The following is a 20,468-nucleotide window of genomic DNA, read 5'->3' as shown; positions in this document are numbered from 1 at the left end:
AGCGGGCCCGTGCGGGGCCTCATTTACGGAAGAATAAAAATCCTGAGAACGCAAGAAACTTTATTTTTATTTTCACTCGAAGCTAGGTCTCTTTCCTCCCAAGGTCAGTATATTGCAACTACCATGTAGCCTCCCGCTGGATTGACTTGCACGCTATACATATGTTTTTGAAAAGAGGCGTACATGCCGCAGGCTTCGCAAGGTGCCGAAACTTCTCGAATCTTCGGAAACCACCCCCGAGTTCGCCCATACCGAGACCTCATTCTGCGGATCACACCCATGAACCATCACACGATGACCCAACGCCGGCGTCAACGGAGAATCCAGCTAAATTGGACGGATCCCCTCATCGTATTCAACAATTAGAGAATGTTAAGGTGCTAGGCAAACCGGCCCATGTGGTCATAGTGGATAATAGGCCCCGTCGCCCGCGAGATGTCGTGCAGCCGGCTAACGGCAAGAGTTCATGGAAGAGCCCGACGGAGTTACTAAAGGACTTGCATAATGAAAGGGTTGAATTCGAGCTTGAAGATGTAGAGAAGAACCTCGACCACCTTCGCGCTCTATATAGCCCTGGTGACACCCTCCTGCCGAAAGATTGGAAGCATCTTCACAACACGCTCAGTGATGGGTTCACATTTGAGCAATTAAGAAAGTATTACCAAAATTCTGAGCGAAATACAGAATCTGAAAAGTCAAGTGAATGGAGGGCTGGAAACTCTCCCTACTTAGACCAGCCTCCAGCTCCCCAAGGTCGAATTACGAGCCGAATCCCAGCTTTTAAGGAGATGGGACCCAAGAAAAAGTTGGTCGAAAGAATACTAAGAGAGTCTTGGGAATTGTCAATTGATGGGGAGGAGGGGCAGCTTGACATTCATTTGGACACGCGGCCAATGTCAGTACTACTGCTCCCAACCATGCCGCTCCTGAACATGTTCGCCGAATCCCATAAAGTCAATATCGACGTGTCGCGACATCTCGGGTTAATACGCATAACGGGAAGCAAGGAAGCGTGCATGGGGACAAGTCAGCAGCTTAAAGAATGGGCTTCCGATGTCCGGTCGATAGATACCGGTCTTTCCGTTGCGCAACTAAAAGCTACCGCAGACTTGAACTATTGGGAAAATACTCTTCTCCCATGGTTACAAAGCGAATACAACGTATCATTGGATATAGGTCGGGAACACACCGCTGTGAGTATTCACTACTTCCATGATAACGAGTCCAATGCGCATCGAGCACGACGGACACTGTATCTCGCAGCATCTTCTCTCCATCAAAAAGGCGGGTTATTTACAAATCTTACCAACTCTGAGAATGCCCACTTATACCCTGTGTTCTATTCCGATTCCATGGATCTCCCGAACAGACAGAAGGAATGGTTTAGATGGATAAAATCAGGAGATAGTGATGGGAGGGTTCCTGGAAGGCCTCCAGCTTCTATATATGGAAAGGGCTCTGTGAAACCCTTCCATAAACTTCTAGAGCTTCTGTTCGATGAAGATGATTTGGGTAGTCAAAGGTTGCTTGACCAACATCGTACACGCGAAGTTATTACAGCATCTGTCGGACAATGCTTGTTCGAAGGTCGATCTACACATGATTCTGGACAGGCATCTTTTCCTAATATCGAGGGTTTACAAACACCCAGAATTTTTATCAATGAAGTACCAAATACCCTTGCATTTCTGAACTCCTTGGAAGCTGCTACAAGCGATGATAAGAAAATTATCTTTCGTATCCGGCTTCTGCCCTCCCGTAAGGAGCAGTTGTTCTTACCAGAACTTGAGCTTGAGCTAGAGGCTGCCTCGCCAGAAGACAGTGAGGAAATATCAACAACTCCGACAATCCGGAACATAAGCGCCATTGTCAGCAGCCGAGATGTGGATATGCTTCTGCCTGAGTGCCCCCTCGATATCCGGTTCAACAAGACGGTTTATTACAACCTCTTCAACCGGGAGTGCATCGAATGTGCATATGCAGAGACGGATAATGTGTTTAATTCAAGCCTCCGCCAATGTGCTGAAGCCTTCAAACTCAACCTCCCTCTCACTCGAAACCAGCCTTCGATGCCTTTATTCTGTAACTTTGTGATTCCCAAAACTTTTGCTGAGCTTCTGGATCCAGCAAAAGAACCATCTCAAAGGGCACCAGCACAAAGCACACAAGAGCTTGAGTATGTCACTGGAGAGTATTACGTCTATCCTCCGGTGCAATCGCTTGCGGAAGCTAGTGTCTCGAAATATATATACAAGGAGTTCGATCTTACCTTTGGTACCAGGGACATGGGACCTTATCTCCCTACGAAGACCACAGAGATAAGCCTAACCCTTGGGCTTTACGATAATGAGCGGCGACCACAGAACGCTTTGCCTAACAGGAAACTAAGCTCCTTGCCACAAACTGACTCGTCCATTGGCTCCCTTCAATCCGCACTGTTACCATTTTACCTTCGTTCCTGCCACTTAGCGTTCGGCTTTGCAGCGCTTCAGCAACAGTCCGACCGAGACATGCCTGACCAAAAACTATTTGAAGAATGCCTACTCGAGAAGAACCTTGATCGCCGTGATACCTAGACCCGTATATTCTTTTATGTATTACTACCCTCTACCAGTTGCTTATTCTTCAGCTACTTTTATTTCTCTGCATATATCATGTCTCGTTCAGTATAACTATAGGGTTTATTATTTATATAGAGCAATATAAAAAGATGAATATAATTCAACAAGACTACCTACTGTTCTTCTACTATATGAATTGATTCCGAGAAGTAATCGCTGAAAAGCTTTATAAGGTAACCAGTGACTGATAACGTAAGCGTAACTAGTTAATAACTAGGTTAGCCACTAGTTGTCACTTGATAGTTCATCCTAACTTGATAAAAAGGTCCTATTATCAAAATGAGCTTTTAAGTCCTGAGAAAAACAAGTGATATTCAATATATTTTCACCTAAGGATCTAGCCTTTATTTGCTATCTAAGGCTTGTATTATTGCCTTCTTTTCTTCCAGTTCTCTCAACCTTTGATGTCCTTCTCCAGGATTATATTCCTTCCTCTATTGCCGACCACGTCATTCTGTGCCATACCAGCATGATATTGAGCCGATAGGGAGACTATCTAGTTACGAGAAGATGGATAAAACAAGGATAGCTAAGGTTTTTACTACTTATCCCTCTCTCACTCTTTGATATACATGACTAATTATGGGGGCTCATGTATCACAGGTAGATGAGGTCACTCTATTCCGCCGGGGAGAGAAGGCAATAGGAAGTCTTCACCTTACTCCCCACCATATTGTCTTCTCGTATATTCCACCCCAGAAAGAATCATCTAGAGAGCATTCCAAGGATAAGCCGACTGTGGGCCATAAAGAGATATGGATCACATATCCTATTATCTGTTTCTGTACTTACAGACCTGCATCTCTTGCATCACGCCAGCCAGCATCAATACGCCTCCGCTGCCGCGACTTCAGCTTTATGTGTTTTACTTTTCCAAATGAGGCGAGGAGTAGAGATGTCTATGAGACTATAAGAACATGGACATGCAAGCTTGGAAGCATAGAAAAGCTTTATGCGTTCACCTTTCAGCCTCCTGCAGCCGAGCTTGCTTTGAATGGATGGGAACTATATAACCCTCGCAAGGAATGGGCTCGTCTTGGAGTAGGCAGGGCAGATCAGGACTCTAACTGGCGAATATCCTGTATCAACACAGATTATAAGGTCCGTTCTGTATTTTCCCTTCCTGCCTGTTCATATTAAAGTTAGCTAACATTTCCTGGCAAGTTCTCGCCCACGTATCCTGCCCTCCTCCCAGTTCCGAGCAATATATCCGATAATACGATTAATTATGCTGGGAGATATCGCTCAAGAGCGCGGATTCCAGTTCTGACCTATCTTCACCCTGTCAATAACTGTTCCATAACTCGCTCGTCTCAGCCGCTTGTTGGCGTCCGAAACAACCGCAGCATCCAAGATGAGAAGCTCCTTGCTGCTATTTTCTCAACATCCCGGCAGGATCGGCCTCTAGCAAACGCATCGCCCCCTTCCTTAGAAACAGAATCCTCCAACTCAAGTGCAGAAGAACAGTTTGGAATTCACTCCGACTTTGAATTCTCGAATGCAGAAGAACTGGAGGACGAAGTTGTAGCCTCCGCCAGGAATGATATCAAGGACTATAAAACACAAATATATGGAGCTCAGCAAAATAACCTGATTGTCGATGCTCGCCCTACTGTGAATGCTCTTGCGATGCAGGCTGTTGGTTTGGGATCCGAAAACATGGACAACTACAAATTTGCTGCTAAGGCCTATCTGGGCATTGACAACATCCATGTTATGAGGGACTCGCTTAATAAAGTCATCGAAGCGCTCAGGGATTCTGATATCAGTCCGTTGCCACCAAATAGAGATCAGTTACTGAAGAGTGGATGGCTGAAGTACATCGCTGTCATTCTCGACGGGGCAGCATTGATCGCCCGGCAGGTTGGCCTACAGCATTCACATGTGCTGATTCATTGCTCTGATGGATGGGACAGAACTGGCCAACTCAGCGCCCTGAGCCAGCTCTGTTTAGATCCGTATTATAGAACTTTGGAAGGATTCATGGTTCTTGTTGAAAAGGACTGGCTTGCGTTCGGTCACATGTTCCGTCATAGGTCAGGGCATCTTAACAGTGATAAGTGGTTTCAAGTCGAAAATGATCGGGGCAGTGACTCTGCAAGAGGTGCTTTTGAGGGGGGAGTAGCAGGCAAAGCCCTTGAAAATGCCCTGCTCAGTGCAAAAGGCTTCTTTAACCGGGACAACGTCAGCCGGGAGTCATTGGTAGAGGGTGACGGCGACAGGACCGACCCTGACTCCTCGAACTCGAAGAGGGCGACCTCCAATCCAAAATCACCAGTGAGTGACAGTGATATGACAAAGCCCAAGGAAACTAGCCCTGTATTTCATCAATTCTTGGATGCTACATATCAGCTTCTCTACCAACACCCTACCCGCTTTGAATTCAACGAACGTTTTCTGCGACGGCTGCTCTACCATGTCTACTCTGGCCAGTACGGTACATTCCTTTACAACAGTGAAAAGGAACGTGTTGATCGCGGAGCCAAAGAAAAGACTCGCAGCGTCTGGGACTATTTCCTAGCCAGGCGAAGCCAGTTCATCAACCCGGAGTATGACCCTCTTATCGACGACAACAAACGTGGTAGTGAGCGTTTACTATTTCCTCGCACATACGAAGTTAGATGGTGGGCTGAATCATTTGGACGCAACGATTCCGAAATGAATAATCCTCGCATAGCAAACAGTGGTGTCCTGGTTGAAAGAGATTGCCCAAGTGGATCTATGACCCCTATGGTTGCTGTCGAAACCGCTGATCGCTCGGTTACCCCTGTCGCTGTTTCTCAGCAGTTGGCTGCACCTCAGTCTTCTACAACCGGCCCTACAACTAGTATCACTTCTCTTGCGGCCAATATTTCTGGTTTAAGCTTGCCTGTAGGGAAAGGAGATGGTCCTGGAACAATCAATGCACGGGAAATGGAGGCGGTAGAGATGACGTAGACGGCAATTTCTTACGGGCATTTCGGACACATTCCATAGGAGGATCTAGGCGTCTGTTAAGGGAATAAAGCCCGGCTATCTGGGACTGGGTGTTGCATTTTGGAGTTTTAGGGATTTGTTGGACATTTCGAGTTTATGACGTTTACGATTGGGGCTGCTCCTTGCATTCAGGGAACGGGCTGAGTGTCTTTTACTACTATTACGACTACTAACGAGCCATGTCACAATACCCGCAGTTGTTCGGCATTTCTCTCGTTTTGATTTTTTTTTTTTTTTTTTCCGCTATACGTCGAGTCCGCAGCAACAAGGGTTCTTAGAAATGACAAAGAAATTGAATCTACTCCGTATGATCCATGGATTATGATCATCTACTTCACGTCTCGCATCTTTTTTGATATCTCAAGGTTTAATCACGTGACACTGACCGCTTATTAAGGCGTTAACGATCAGCCAGGTATTCATTAGCCCTAAGCCCTAACTTAGAGATTATTCCCCCACCACCAAATCGACAAATTAGGAAAGCTAACCGCAAGACTTTCGAGGCGTCTAAAAGTTGAACATCTCGAACCACCGCAACAGCAGCTGCAGCTCAACGACCTCAACTCCGGCGGATAACTCTCAGCCCTACCGAACGAAATCACACGTTTCGACAGACCGCAATCATGTCTGCAGCTGTACAGGGAGCCATCTCCAAGCGCCGCAAGTTCGTGGCCGACGGTGTGTTCTACGCCGAGTTGAACGAGTTCTTCCAGCGCGAATTGGCTGAGGAGGGCTACTCCGGTGTCGAAGTCCGTGTCACTCCTACCGTTACCGATATCAGTACGTTTATTCCTTACAAAAACGTTTTCCTACCCCTTGGCTTTTGCGAATGAATGGCAAGCGGAAAGCCAGGGCCAGAGCCCCAGACGAGGCGAACCTGGAATTGAAATATCAAATACAATAAACGAGAGTTACTGAATGGCCAAAGATGATTGAGAACTCTGAGTACTAACAGCTACATCTTACTGAATAGTTATCCGCGCCACTCACACGCAAGAAGTTTTGGGTGAACAGGGCCGTCGCATCCGTGAACTCACCTCCCTCATCCAGAAGCGATTCAAGTTCCCAGAGAACTCCGTCTCCCTCTATGCCGCTAAGGTCCAGAACCGTGGTCTCTCTGCCGTTGCTCAGTGCGAGAGCTTGAGATACAAGCTTCTCAACGGTTTGGCCGTCCGAAGAGCTTGCTATGGTGTTCTCCGATTCATCATGGAGAGCGGTGCTAAGGGTTGTGAGGTCGTTGTTTCTGGAAAGCTACGAGCTGCCCGTGCCAAGAGCATGAAGTTCACCGTACGTTTCTTGAGAGTTGATATCGCAGGGATGAGATTGAGGTAGAGAGAGTAGACAACTAATTTGCCAAATCTGTGTATAGGATGGTTTCATGATCCACTCCGGTCAGCCAGCTCGCGACTTCATTGACCACGCCACTCGTCACGTCCTCCTCCGCCAGGGTGTTCTCGGTATCAAGGTCAAGATCATGCGCGGTAGTGATCCAGAGGGCAAGTCTGGTCCTCAGAAGACTCTTCCAGATTCCGTCACTATCATTGAGCCAAAGGAAGAACAGCCCGTCCTCCAGCCAATGAGCCAGGACTACGGAGCTAAGGCTGCTGCTGCCCAACAGCTTGCTGAACAACAGCGGCTAGCTGAGCAGGAGCAGGAGGGTCAGGTTGTAGAGGGCGACGCCGCAGAGCCTCAAGAGTAAAAACAAAAATAAATGAAGAAAATATGAGCGACTCGGTTTTATGATTTTGTTGCAACGGGATTTCTCAGTTATTCTAATTTATTTTTGAACTCTTTCATCATCCGTTTCCAAAATTTCAACTCCTTGTTTTAATCATTGAAATAGAATTGAAATGGATGTGATGAACGACATGTTCAAATTGGGCTTCTCTATCAAGGTTTCTTTGAAAAAGATGCCTATACCTACTTGTACACTTATCGGGTGCATATATGGCAGTACTTGATATGATAAGGACTGGCTTGGAAGCTTCGTAACACATGCTATGTATTGATTGATATAATTGCACTCGTTCATACTCTCGACAATGGGTATTAGTGAGGGTTTTACAGGAGAGTTTCAATGTTGATTTCCAAGGCGCTCACGGGATGCCTCAAGTCGAAATTTTCAAGAACTGTTGGGTGTAATATACCGAAAGTCCCAATAACGCTCTCCTTTCCGTCCATACGTAAGTGTATGGAGGCAGCATGGCCAGGGAAATAAGTGGGATCTACCGGGTGTCAATGTTAGCATAATCAATAGACAACATATTTGGTAAAAAAAAAAAAAAAAAAAAAAAATTACAGAGGGCTCTTACCATCGAGCTCCTCGATCCAGTACTGAGACCCCTTAACAGCAGCGTTATCCAATCCTTCTTCTCCAACAATGAAACCGCTCTTCATCATCATCATGACCTTGTCTAGTAGACCATGAACAACCTCGAAACCGCTTGTTTTCCCGTACCAGGCTGCAGCGAAGTGTCGTTCGTTACGACTCTTTCTCTCGAGCGAGAGGTCTTTAAGTCCTACATCACTGACCTCGAAAATCTTTATGGGCAAGCTGTGATTCTTGTTTTCACGGATAGTTTTCAACAAGCCGGGCAAGAGGCTTGTTCGGACAACCTGGAATTCAACTGTTTTGGGGTTGGCGAGCTTGACAGCTGTCGTCCCATCGTCTTTGCGGTTAACCCAGGAAAAGTTCTCGTCGTGTGAGCATAGAGCAAAAGTGAGCACTTCCGTCCACCCTGCCATGGCAGCCTCTCCTCTAATTATGTCCCCTAATTTGTTGATTGGAAGAGGTTGGGCAATTGTGCCAGATTTGCTAGGGAAAGATCTTGGAAGTTCGTTGAAACCGTGTGCAATGGCAACATCCTCCATGATGTCAGCTTGATGGAGAATGTCTGCTCGGGTAACTGGGATTGTAACGTCAAGAGTATCGTCAGATGTCTCAGAGACCTTAGCCGAAAGAGCCATTTTCTTGAGCAACTTGCAGGTTTCAGGGCCAGAAAGGGATAGACCGGTGCATTGGTTGATATAGGCTATGCTAGCCTGTGTTGTCCTTGGCTCAAGTGTTGGAACCTGTCTTGATTCCCCATTATGCTCAGAAACAATTTTGATAGGCTCAATTCTGGTGAGGAGCAGGTTAGCTTCATGTTGCGTTGTAAAGGGAGTAGTCTAGAATATAAAACGTACGTGAATGGCTCATCTGTGCATTGTGAGAACATGGTGACCATGATGTTGTTCACGACCTCCAGCTTTGTCTTATCTGTGGCCGTGATTTCCATGAAAACATTTCGAGTATTCAGCGTTATCTTTGAATGGTCCCCGTTAATGATTGGTGGTAGGGAGCAAACGGTTCTCTTTGAATCGTAGATAACTGGGTATACGGGTGAATCACGAATTATATGCAAGTATTTGCCCAAGTTTTTGTCCTTTTCATAGAATTCCATCAACTCCTCGCCATCCATGCACTTGGTCTGGTTTAGAGGGATAAATTTTATATCCTTTGGTGGCAAAGCCTCATATGTGAAGGGGCCTTGAATGGTGTCAAGGTCGTGTGTTCCGATAGAAACCAGTGTCCTCTGTCTGGCAATATTCTGGTGAAGTTTATCCTGCAGGGCAATGAAGGAATTGTATCGGGCTTGGTCAAAACGGATGTTGCGGAAGACAGCGCCGGCCACATATGGTCGTACACTTTCGGTCTGGATAATTTGCCTGTTTCAGCTTCTGACAATTGATCATCTTCCGCACTGGTGTTCAGTCTCACCTCTGGCTTGACGATAAGGGTTTGTAGCTCTCCGCTTGGAGGGGTGACTACTCTATAATTCGGTGAATCGGCTCTTCCGAGGAAAATATTCAACATAAGGGATAAACCCTCATAACATAGTAGGTCATAACTATACAACAAGTCAAAACCCACATCCTTCAGGTATACTGGCAAGGTGCAGTGGGACGAACCGATTGGCAGGGATTTCAATTTTGAGTTGCGGGGGTTCCTGGACGCCGTTCACATATGGCCGGTCGCAGTCGGTGGTCTATGCAATTGTTACGGACTGATCGAGATAGTATAAGCAGTACTAAGGGAAGAGGCTTACGTCTTCTTCGAGCTCGAGGCCTGTTCGGATGCAGGTTAGTCACTAGGTGCTTACATATAGAGATATCTAGTGAATAGTAGTGGGGGTGACTCACCAAAGTCGAAGCATAGCTGGTCGAATTCCTCGGTGGTGTATCTAGCAGCGGGATATCAGTTAATATTAGGCCCTTATAGTCAATATACAGCAGAGACGGCAGCTGCGAAAAGGGTAGTGGGTGGTCTTCACTCTTTGCCCAGCGCCTTGCACAGGGCCGCCTTATCAACAGTGACCATAGGCATCTTGGGCGCTGTTTCTCGGTCAATTCCACCAGCTAGACAAACAATTGAGGAATAAAGCTTCACGCAGGGGCGTCCGGGCTTCTTCAGACCCGCCTGCGACCTCTGTATCTCCGTTGCAAGCAGCTACCAAAAGGAAAATAAGAAGAGGATCACAAGTAGAAAGGAAGAGAGTAACGAACTGGTTAGCGAGGACGGTGGATGCACTCCCCTTTGGGTTCAGCTTAGTCAGCATAAGCTAAGGGTTCGCTGGGAGAGCCGCACCGCCACAGCCACAGCCCTTTCTTTTGACTCTCCCCTTCACCAGCCACAGCTTCGCTCCATCCGCCCAAGTTCTGCTTTTGCTGCGAACTGAACTGCGGCCAGCGAAACATTCACCACCGCCTGCAATCAACAGTTGACCACGACCGTCGCCGTCGAACGCTGCAGGAAACGCCCAGCAACTCGATTCTCTCGCATCGTCCTCCGCCAGACGGCCGTGTCCCTGACCAGCGTCCACAGTCCAGAGTACGTCTTCGTGCTGCCCGCCGCCGCTGTCTCGTCTACGGGCGTCTTGCCTTTCACCCCACGAGACAGCAACCAAAACATCCATCAAACGCCCCTTTCTCCCGCCTCTTCTCACAACACCGTGCACTTGCCAGCTCCTGTGGCCGGGTACAAATACGATAGATTAACCAGTCCGGCTCTATAGTAGCTCTCGCCGATACACGCCGCCTGTCATCTGCCTACACGAACGACTATCATTACCCCCCCCGTTTTCTCGTTTGCTTGATAGCACATCGCATAGCCCTTCCGTCGAAGCAGCAACCAAGTTCCGCCCACAAATAAACCATCTTCGTTCTCGCTCGCGTAATAGTTCGTTTCCGCCATGGAAGGCCAAGGCGAAAATGACGAGCTCTATCCCATTGCCGTCTTGATTGATGAGCTGAAGGTATACATAACAAATCTCCAAATAGCGGCGCCCCCCCTGGCCAACAGACCTATCGGCTTACTGATGACCTCCGGTGTATGGACATAGCATGATGATGTGATTCTTCGTCTAAACGCAATTCATCGACTTTCAACAATCGCTCTCGCCCTCGGACCGGAGAGAACGCGAGACGAGTTGGTGCCGTTCCTTGATGGTGCGTGAAGACCTCCCGCTCCCCCTTTCCCCTCCTCCCGGAATACTATGTTGTTGATGGATGAGCATTGTTATTGATAATATCTACTGTTTAGACTCAGTCGAGGATGAAGACGAAGTTTTGACCGCTCTAAGTGAAGAGCTTGGAAACTTCGTGGAATACGTCGGTGGGCCAGAATATGCCCACGTCCTTCTTTCCCCCTTGGAGCATCTGGCAGCCATAGAGGAGCCATTGGTGCGAGAAAAGGTAAGATTACACTAGCTTTCATGTCTATTAATCTTCATATGGAACACCGCGTTTAACATGGCAATACTTTATTTCTTTCTAGGCCGTAGAGTCCCTCAACAAGATCTGCGAGCAACTCTCCCCCCGGCAGATCGAAGACAATTTTATACCCTTGACAGTCCGTCTCTCAAAGGCAGACTGGTTCACCTCCAAGATATCTGCGGCCGGCCTCTACTGTACTCCCTACAGAACTGCCTCTCCAGCTTTACAGCAGGGGCTACGACAACAATTTGGGCAATTAGTCCATGATGATACCCCTATGGTTAGACGGCAGGCTGCCAATAACCTAGCGAAATTCGTGAAAGAGATGGATTCGCAGGTTATCATAGTGGAGATGGTTCCTTTATTCCAGAACTTGGCAAACGATGACCAGGATAGTGTCCGTCTCTTAACTGCTGAAATTTTGATCTCCATAGCAGAGGAAATCTTCAAGGAACAGCAATCTAGTCATGGCGTTCTTCTTACAGCTCTCCGAAATCTGTTTGAAGATAAGAGCTGGAGAGTAAGGTACATGGTTGCAGACAAATTCGAAAAGGTAGCTATCTCCCTTATATGCAATCCTTTTACAGAACACCCTGTCCCGGATATTACTGACGCCTTATAGATCGCAAAAGCTGTCGATGAGGAAGTTGTCAACCGTGACCTGGTCCCAGCTTTCGTCAAGCTCCTCAAGGATACCGAAGCAGAGGTCCGCACCGCTATTGCCGGGCAGATTCCAGGTTAGCCTTGCGCCACTAAATATTAATTACCCATTTAAAGACTAACACGGCTCCAGGTTTCTGTCGGCTCCTTGACCGTGAGACACTTTTAAATGAGATAATGACAAGCATCGAAGATCTCGTATCAGACCCGTCCCAGCATGTAAGGGCCGCTTTGGGCATGCAGATCAGCGGTCTAGCCCCTATTCTAGGGAAGGAAGAGTAAGCTTACCCCATCTTTGATTCTATTGAGTTCCCATCTAATGTCTACCTGCCAGGACAATTTCACATCTCCTTCCCATGTTCTTGCAGATGTTGAAAGACGAATTCCCTGATGTTAGACTGCACATTATCTCCAAACTGGAGCTGGTGAATAAGGGTACGTCCTCCGTCAAGCATAAAGTTTAGCATATAAGTTACCTGACTTACGACTATAGTTATTGGAATTGATCTCCTGTCTCAGTCTCTACTCCCTGCGATTGTACAGCTTGCAGAGGACAAGCAATGGCGTGTCCGTCTCGCAATTATTGAGTATATCCCCCTGCTTGCTAGCCAGCTAGGAGTCAAGTTCTTCGACGAGCAGCTCAATAGCCTATGCCTTGGCTGGTTAGGAGATGCAGTATTCTCAATTCGAGAAGCAGCTACCCAAAATCTCAAGAAATTGACAGAAGTATTTGGCGTTGACTGGGCCAATGGCTCCATAATTCCAAAGGTCACTGCTATGGGTCAACACCCTAACTACCTCTACAGAATGACAACCTGCTTCGCCATCACCGTAAGTGTCCACTTACCTTACACCCTTCCCTGTCATTATATCTAACCCCAACAACAATCTAGACTCTTGCCCCTGTCATCAATCTGAAAATGATTGAGACTTCCATCCTTCCAATTTTGGATAGGCTCGTGACGGATGATATTCCCAACATTAGATTCAATGTTGCAAAGTCATACTCCGTCATAATAGACACCCTTAGAAAACTTCCAGAAGAAGGGACTCTCAGCGAGGCCGATAAGTCTGGACAGGCTGTCACTCCATCCCCCCGTGGCCAAACTATCATCCAGCAGCAGATCCTTCCAAATCTTGAGAAGTTACAGCAAGATGATGACGTTGACGTGCGATATTTTGCAACCACTGCTGCTGGAAGTTATGGTGAAGTAATGCAAACATCCCCTTGAGCCCTATCCTGACATAGAAACAAAAAAGCAAAGAAAAGAAAAACGAGAATTATGCCACACCCTCCCACACACCACCCCTGAAGCCCCTATTTGATCTTTTCCTTCTTGTTGCTCTGTGTTATTCATGTCAATTCTTCTTGACTTCGCCCCTGGTAATTGAGATATAGTTCATCATTGAGTTGAGATCGTGTCTCTGGTTTGGGTTGAATCTGGGAATTGATGGCACTCATGGGCATATTAGAGCATGAAGTACCATATGCATCCACTGCTCGTTAACATGAAAAGAAAATAAATATAACACTAGTTTATCCTGTTTCCTGCCCTTGTCTTAATGTGAGATATCTTCGCCTTAACTTCAAAGCTAGAGGTATCCATTCATAATGTACAGATGCAAGTTAGAATACTCGTAATATCATGTATTTGAACGACAGTGGCTTGCTCTTTTGGGTAATTGAGGAACTTCCTTCAAGTGTTGATGTCCAACTCGGACAGACGGATAGAATCCCCCGTATTTATTGATCTTCAGTTTTCCTCAGCAGGGGGATTAAATGACTGTATCAAAAATAAGATACATCACTATCTACATACAAGCAGCTGGCTTATCCTATAACAAGGAAACTCAACAGTAGTATAGGTAAGCCACTCAGTAGCCAAAGGACTAATACATCAGGAGCCGAGTCCTGGAGGCAAATCCCTCCACGCTGTGGTGCTGGTACGGATCAGAGCAACCACCTCACAATGGCAATCTCATTTCATATTCCGCTGGCATCTGACGGCACCATTGCCACCAGCCTCCTGTGGTTTAAGGTCAAGGTGTCTTTCAAGGAATTGCGACTGACGTCGCTGAAGTTCCTTTAGTCGTTGTATGGGGTTCTGTAAATTTCCAGTATAAGTAGCTGGCCTGAAGGAGGGATATAAATGCATTAACCGTGAGACCCACCCATTCCGCCTGGTTAGGGACACCTTCAGCAGCAGGGAGTTCTTCATTTTCCCAGTGATCGTCCGCTGTTGAAGATGTGCTTGGCTTTCTCATGACTAGAGCTGGTGTAACGGCCGGGCTCGGCACGTCATGTTCTGGTGGATAATGCGTTTGACGCAGGTTCGATTTCCTGGCTGGAGATTTCAATCCAGTCGATGGTTTTCTCGCATGTGTTGATCCTGTAATGACTGATACGCCCGCACGGCGTGGCTTTTGAAGTGAGCGCATGTACTTTTCTATTTCTGGCATGTCGTCCCAGGCGTTGTTTCGGGAATACGACTCAAACCCGCCAGAGGAACTTGAGGAAACGCCTTGCCGAGCGGAAGAGATTAAAACCTCAGGAGCTTGGCTGGGTTCGGAATCCTCCCCTATAAAAACCCGCGTTGGGGCCGGAGCGCTCCGTTCCCACGGGAAGGCAGATGTTTGCCTTCGAACTGCAGGAGCTGTTGTTGGAACTTGATAGTACATGTCTTTTGGTGCCTCAGGGTATGATTTGGGAGGCTGGAAAAGGTCCGTATCCTTTGACATTGTGTAGATTTGTACGGGAAATGAAGCTGCTTCTGGCTTTGAATCCACCGGTGGCGGTGCACTACACATATTAGAACCTGCCGACAGGTTTTAAGGGGTGAGTTCTTACCGTGGTGCATCCCAGACTGCTAAGGGTGGAGAGAAAGTGCGTTCAGGGGGTTGTATTTTCGCAGATTTCAGGGCCACAGGCTCATCTTTCGTTGCGCTTTCATCGGCAGATTTATCTTCTGCTGTGTCCTTTGTTAGTAATGGTATTCCGGGTTCTTGTGACTCAATTGTTCCTCGGTCTACCGGCAAATGAGGAGGGTGAGGTTGTTGGGCGTTAACATCTACGTGGGGTATATAAGTTGGTATATTTGGTGGCTCTCCATGATAAATGGGGACCGAGATATGTTCTTCTCCACGAACATAGTGAGGCACAGCGCTAATCATCGGCTTGGGTGGCGCATGGTAGCTTGGCTGAGAGCCTTCTTCTAGGCCTGGGGTGTCAGCGGGCACGGGTTCAATGCTAACAACACCAGGTCTAGTAGAGGGTTCCTCTTGAGGCATGATATGCGAATCCAGGCCCTCCTTGCTCGGTGCCACCGCTTCATAAGTCCCTCCGACAGGCTCATGTTGATTTGTTCCCGTTGCTTGTGTGCGGACCTCGGTTTCTACATGTTTCTCTTTGCTCAACGCAGAAGTATCCGTTCCAAGGTCAGCTGGAAACTTGTGATCCGAATATGACTTCTCTTCAGGCTCTGAGGGTGAATGCATCGTTGTTTCCCAACCCTTCTTTTCAGGTATTGAAGTTTGCACAGATCCTATGCTATGGCTAATTTCTTTTGAGGCGGTTTGAGTCTGGTGATGACGATGTGGAGTGACGTATATAGGACCTCTCCTGTAATGACGGTCATACACAGCCCACCACTTCGCCAATAACTGGCCATATGGTGAATCGTGTGACGATGTACTTCTCCCAGTTCCCCACGGCTTTATAGGGCCGATAAAATGGACTAGTGAGATAGTGCTTTCGAAATACCGATATGCGGGTACGTATTGATAGTGTCCGCTAGGTGTACAGTTATACGTGAAGCTGAGTCTATCCCAATTCTTGAAATGCATGTTCAAGAGACCCTGATCCGCACCATCGAAACTTATACCGCGTTGAGCAAAGGCAAGGAGGGAATAGTAATCCTGGAGATTTGGCCGTAATACCATAACGCCAGTGTTGAAGCAATCAGGCCATCCAATATCTGGCACAGCAGCTATTGTCTTGACATCAAGTGTAAGAAGCTCATCAGGCGCTCGGAGGGCTATCACATCTGCGTCAATATAGACGATCTGGTCGTACTGGGTCTGCTTCCATAGAGCTATTTTCGAGAATGTTGATATTAGATCGGGGCGATCCATGAGGTAAAGGTTCCCAGGGTATGCATTTTCTATCCGGGGAATTGGTATCACATCGTCGTACACGGTCTATATATGGTTCTACTTGTCAGCAATACGAACTTGTTTATATTTTTCTTGTTCTAGTAAACGACCGACCTTCAACTCGTCAATTACCCCCGGCTGTAGAGTATCCGGCGTTACTAGTACGGCCAGCTTTCCCCTCGTCCCATTATCCCGCAGGGAATGGGCTAGGACCATAGCACCTAGTAGAAATCATCAACAAACAAACTATCATGAAGTAGGGCCAACCCTGCTATCTTATCACTGACCAGGAAGATAGTTGTCGCTCAGAAGGATCTATAAATCACCATCAGCAAGTCAGCACTCAGAAGGTAGGAGTTTATCTCGGTCGTCAGGCGGGATCAAACCGTGCAGTAAACAGCTCCATGGCCAGACATCGTTGCGCAACCCACGACGAGCTGCTTCCAAAGGCAGGCTCCTCCTTTCGTCTGATATTCAGCTACGGGAGACGGCAACCATTAATGAGCGTGATAACACAAAGCCGAAGGGAATAAGGCCGGCGAGGTAGACCGAGAGAGAGAGCGTGTGTATGTGTTTGCGTGAGAGCGTGAGAGAGGGGACAGTTGGTAAAGTAGTTAAGTTAGTTGGAGGTTGAAGCTGGTCCGTTCAAGTGATCACTTGGTTAACTATTCTGCCGCGCATCACCGGCTTAGGAGAGCTTCTTCCAACGTCACCCGACTTGCATCCTTTGATAGCAGAAGGGAATCAGGCCTCCTCCATAAGCTCACTCAGGATGCTGCAGGCCGGTGGTCAGAAGAGAAGACGAAGAGAGGAAGAAGAAGAGCCCGTGAGGTGGAGGACGGCTGGAGCTCCAAGAAACCAAGGACCAGTGCCCTCGCAACCTTTCCCGGCTTTGCGGCCTTTTAATCTCGTTCAACCGCATCCTTGCCAACCAACAAGCGATCCCTCCAGGCCTGCACGATACTGCATATGATAACAAGCGAGGGGGTATGCAGAAGGGCTGTACCGCTCACTGCTCGAGAACTGTTGCTTTCTGGCTGCTGGCTAGTAGCTGGCTGGCTTGGTAACTTCTCGTGGAGCTTGCTGTGTAGTACCAGCCGGCGGAAACGAGCCTATGTCTGTGTTACAGAGTGCCAGCAGTTAGCCCGTTTATTGCCTTGCCACAGCTTGGTACAGTTAAGATATATGCATCAGTGTGGATAGCTTTGATGGAGATTTTACCATCTCTTGCGGGCGCTAGCTAGTTAATATCAGCTACTCCGTACAGCCTGGCTAGTTATATCCACTTCGAAGCCAAGCTTGGCCTTGGGGGTTTAACCCGGGGAGCTGTTCTCTGTGCCTGGGAAGCAGTCACGATCATGTATGTATAGTTACATGCATTCCGATGAGAACTATATACTATCAAAATGGAGTACAGGTATTATACCAACGCCTGGAGAAAAAGCAAGGAAGTACAGGAATCGGAATAAGAACGCTCAGATCGCAATCTCTCCAACGACAACACCAAGCATGCTTCCTTCTGTCTCGCTCATATATTTTTTTTTTGGAATATTTAACTGCATATTGCAAGCTAATTGAAAGAACAGGTGGCCATAGCCCGTGTCAGGAGAAAGAAGATGATGCAACGATTCATGTAGTTTCGCAGCAGTTGTTCTTCCCAGCTATGGAGAGAGCTGTTTAACTAGTGATTGAGTTACTGGCGGGCGACCACTCTGGCTTCAGGGTACACAGACAAGACAGCTTGGCCAACATCGCCTGTCTCACCCTTGACGGCCCATAGCACTGTTTCTTCAAGGGCTCCTCGGCCCTCCACTTCCATGGGCGTGAAATGGCCGGATCGAGGCAGCACGATTACCTGACTTCCCTGGATAAGTCGATCGGCTATTCCATCCAGGGCCAAATGATTATCGATTGCAGGGTCTTTCATGCCCCATAGCATTGTGGCGTTTGCTTTTAGAGCCCCAGGGGCAGGGTCGAACACGCCTGTTCCGCAGCTTGTTCTCCGGCGTTCGTCAGGGCAGATGCTATGTAAAGCAGAGATGGTTTCCAGAGACTTATGCCAAGGGCCTGACACTGCTCCATGCCGGTAGTATGACGTTGTGTCCTTGAAGTTCCCTTGCTCAGCGCGAATGCGGACAGATTCAGAGTATGCCTCTCCCTCCGCCGTCTTGGTCTTGAGCTCTTCAATGCTAGGCCCAAGAGTGCTGGCCATGGCTTCTTGTGCATCTCGGACTGTAAATTCGGCGGTTTTCCCTGCAGCTAGCTCGTGGATCGCCCTTAAAAACGAATAGTTGCCTCCGTGACCAACATAGCGAACTAACGGTACGGGTAGGTGGAAGACGAATATATACTGGGACTTCTTCAGTTGGCGGAGTACTGGGGCTAGAGCCTTGATAGACTTGCACAACACATGCCGCGAGCGCCATGGTTCCCTGAGGAAAGTCTTAAACATCTTGTTCGCTGACTCGATCGATAGGTAGATATTGTCTTGCATCAAGCCGGGCTTTTGCCAGGGACAATACCTCATATTAGCAGGCAGAAAAGAAAAAAAAAAAAAAGAAGGAAGAAGAAAAGAACAGAAAAAGGAAATACTTGAGCATACCAGGACTCCATTGGAGATAATGAACCTATCTGCCAGCTGAGGGGCTTCTGCAGCTAGGCGAAAAGCGAGTATCGCTCCCCAATCATGAGCTACTATAATAACTCTCCTCTTCGTTTGGCCATCACCATCGTAGACTTTGTATTGGTCTCTCACGGTGACTATGAACTCTGTCAACGTCTCCAGGATTTCTGTAGGGCCATATACGTCCAACGAATCCGTGCCCCCGTATCCAGGTAGGTCCGGTGCAATCATCACGCTCTTCTCTCCAATTGAGCTCGACGAGAGGATGTGCCGCCATATGGCCCAGCTATCCGGGAATCCATGCAGGAATATGACCAACGGCAGGTTCCCAGTGTTTGAGGCGACAGTTTCATCAGGCGAGACATTTGCAAGATAGTGGACTTTGAACCCATTCCGCAAAGTCATAAACCGATGTGAGAAATTCTTCCAATTCTTTGAGAGATTCCAGAATCTATCTGATGCTGTGTCCAGAGAAAGTCAGTGTTAGCTATCAAAGAAAATAGCCACACCTGAAGGATCAATCATACCCCCTTATTTTTTTTCTCCCTCTGTGTATTGTGCAGTAACATGGAGGCTTCCGGGCAAAAGGGACGTTCACTCATACGAACCGAGTTGAAACTCCAACCGTTCCTTTTCAGTGGTTTGTCGAAACGGCACACCACTGAGGATTGCAGTGACTCCGTATAGCACCACCGTGAATATACCATATACGAAAGAAAAGATGGCCACCGCCATCTTCAAGACTGGATGGTCCATGCTGGCACCATTTGCCTCTGGCATCTATCAAAATATCAAAAGTAATCGTCTTGTAACCAGGACGGAGGGGGGATAAAAATATAATAAAAAAAATAAAATAAAATAAACAGCTACGTGGTTGTAGCAGGCGGGAAATGCGTCTCCTATAAACTAGTCCTTCAAAGCGGCTCTCAGATAACAAAGGATGTTATGTAAATGGTTATGTCAGGAGGAGCTTCGGCTATGGGGAAGTTCCGCATGGCCTTATCAGGTCCATTTGTTTCGAAGCAGCTTGCGGAGATGTGGCAAGGGGTAGGCTAGAAGACCAATAGCACGGCGGCGAGCAGGTCGTCGTAACTGTGATATTCATCCCTGAAGCAGGGCTCTTTGATAGAGATCAGCGAGGCTGGATTACGTTGTTGCTGCATGCAGAACAAGGATGGGAGAGAAGACGAGGAGAGCAGACGAGCAGTTTGAGAGGGCAGCGAGCGAGAGATGATGTCATACCCGTTGCGTTTCGGAGATTTCATTTTCCACCCAAGGGAGTTCTGCTTTATTGGTGTACGGGGGTCGAAAATACCGACGAAGTTGACGAGGAGACAGGCCTATTTGGAATGCATGATGAAAGCCATTCATCTAATGTAGAAGTGGTTGGTTACTCAGATGGCTTCATCGAGTACGTGTAGGCTGGAACGATTGGCAGCAGAGAAGCAAGCAAAACGTCATCAAGTCTAGTCAAATAGTAAACCGGGTATAGTCACCAAAAGCTAATGATACAAGGCTGTCGTTTGGTCCAAAGAAGCAGATAAAATAAATAACGAAGAAAAGGAAATGAAGTAAGAGCGAAAAGGGAGGAAATACATATATAAAGTTGCCTTCTAGTGGTCACGGAAAGAAAAGGGGGAAGGAAACCAGAACACGGGACAAAAAAAAAAAAAAAAAAAAAA

General features: G+C 47.4%; 7 protein-coding genes across 7 annotated transcripts; 4 read left to right on the top strand and 3 right to left on the bottom strand.

Annotated features, from left to right (window-relative positions):
* Positions 1 to 161: 161 nt before the first annotated feature.
* TRV_05540 (respiratory complex assembly protein Rmp1, putative) lies at positions 162 to 2,576 on the top strand (the record flags this gene model as incomplete). Its single annotated transcript, XM_003020323.1, has 1 exon — positions 162 to 2,576. One exon carries the CDS (start codon positions 162 to 164, stop codon positions 2,574 to 2,576), a length of 2,415 nt encoding a protein of 804 aa, XP_003020369.1.
* Positions 2,577 to 3,203: 627 nt separating this feature from the next.
* On the top strand, positions 3,204 to 5,558 carry TRV_05539 (uncharacterized protein; the record flags this gene model as incomplete). The annotated part of the gene is made up of 2 exons (XM_003020322.1): positions 3,204 to 3,722; positions 3,768 to 5,558. 2 exons carry the CDS (start codon positions 3,204 to 3,206, stop codon positions 5,556 to 5,558), a joined length of 2,310 nt encoding a protein of 769 aa, XP_003020368.1.
* A 662-nt stretch (positions 5,559 to 6,220) lies between these two features.
* TRV_05538 (uncharacterized protein) lies at positions 6,221 to 7,296 on the top strand (the record flags this gene model as incomplete). The annotated part of the gene is made up of 3 exons (XM_003020321.1): positions 6,221 to 6,377; positions 6,571 to 6,884; positions 6,967 to 7,296. The coding sequence occupies 3 exons, from the start codon at positions 6,221 to 6,223 to the stop codon at positions 7,294 to 7,296; spliced, it is 801 nt and encodes a 266-aa protein (XP_003020367.1).
* A 362-nt stretch (positions 7,297 to 7,658) lies between these two features.
* Positions 7,659 to 9,453, bottom strand: TRV_05537 (uncharacterized protein; the record flags this gene model as incomplete). The annotated part of the gene is made up of 4 exons (XM_003020320.1): positions 7,659 to 7,822; positions 7,910 to 8,718; positions 8,784 to 9,292; positions 9,358 to 9,453. The coding sequence occupies 4 exons, from the start codon at positions 9,451 to 9,453 to the stop codon at positions 7,659 to 7,661; spliced, it is 1,578 nt and encodes a 525-aa protein (XP_003020366.1).
* A 1,375-nt stretch (positions 9,454 to 10,828) lies between these two features.
* Positions 10,829 to 13,243, top strand: TRV_05536 (uncharacterized protein; the record flags this gene model as incomplete). Its single annotated transcript, XM_003020319.1, has 9 exons — positions 10,829 to 10,891; positions 10,979 to 11,084; positions 11,179 to 11,330; positions 11,413 to 11,904; positions 11,974 to 12,088; positions 12,145 to 12,289; positions 12,346 to 12,446; positions 12,505 to 12,842; positions 12,905 to 13,243. 9 exons carry the CDS (start codon positions 10,829 to 10,831, stop codon positions 13,241 to 13,243), a joined length of 1,851 nt encoding a protein of 616 aa, XP_003020365.1.
* A 747-nt stretch (positions 13,244 to 13,990) lies between these two features.
* On the bottom strand, positions 13,991 to 16,142 carry TRV_05535 (glycogenin; the record flags this gene model as incomplete). Its single annotated transcript, XM_003020318.1, has 3 exons — positions 13,991 to 14,116; positions 14,184 to 14,811; positions 14,860 to 16,142. The coding sequence occupies 3 exons, from the start codon at positions 16,140 to 16,142 to the stop codon at positions 13,991 to 13,993; spliced, it is 2,037 nt and encodes a 678-aa protein (XP_003020364.1).
* A 1,714-nt stretch (positions 16,143 to 17,856) lies between these two features.
* Positions 17,857 to 19,566, bottom strand: TRV_05534 (uncharacterized protein; the record flags this gene model as incomplete). The annotated part of the gene is made up of 2 exons (XM_003020317.1): positions 17,857 to 19,247; positions 19,395 to 19,566. 2 exons carry the CDS (start codon positions 19,564 to 19,566, stop codon positions 17,857 to 17,859), a joined length of 1,563 nt encoding a protein of 520 aa, XP_003020363.1.
* Positions 19,567 to 20,468: the final 902 nt, after the last annotated feature.

This window comes from Trichophyton verrucosum (assembly GCF_000151505.1).
Source record: "Trichophyton verrucosum HKI 0517 chromosome Unknown contig00425_1.f1.exp, whole genome shotgun sequence".
Lineage (NCBI taxonomy): Eukaryota > Fungi > Ascomycota > Eurotiomycetes > Onygenales > Arthrodermataceae > Trichophyton > Trichophyton verrucosum.
Note: the sequence above shows the minus strand (reverse complement) of the source record. Positions and strands in the feature narration are given on the sequence as shown.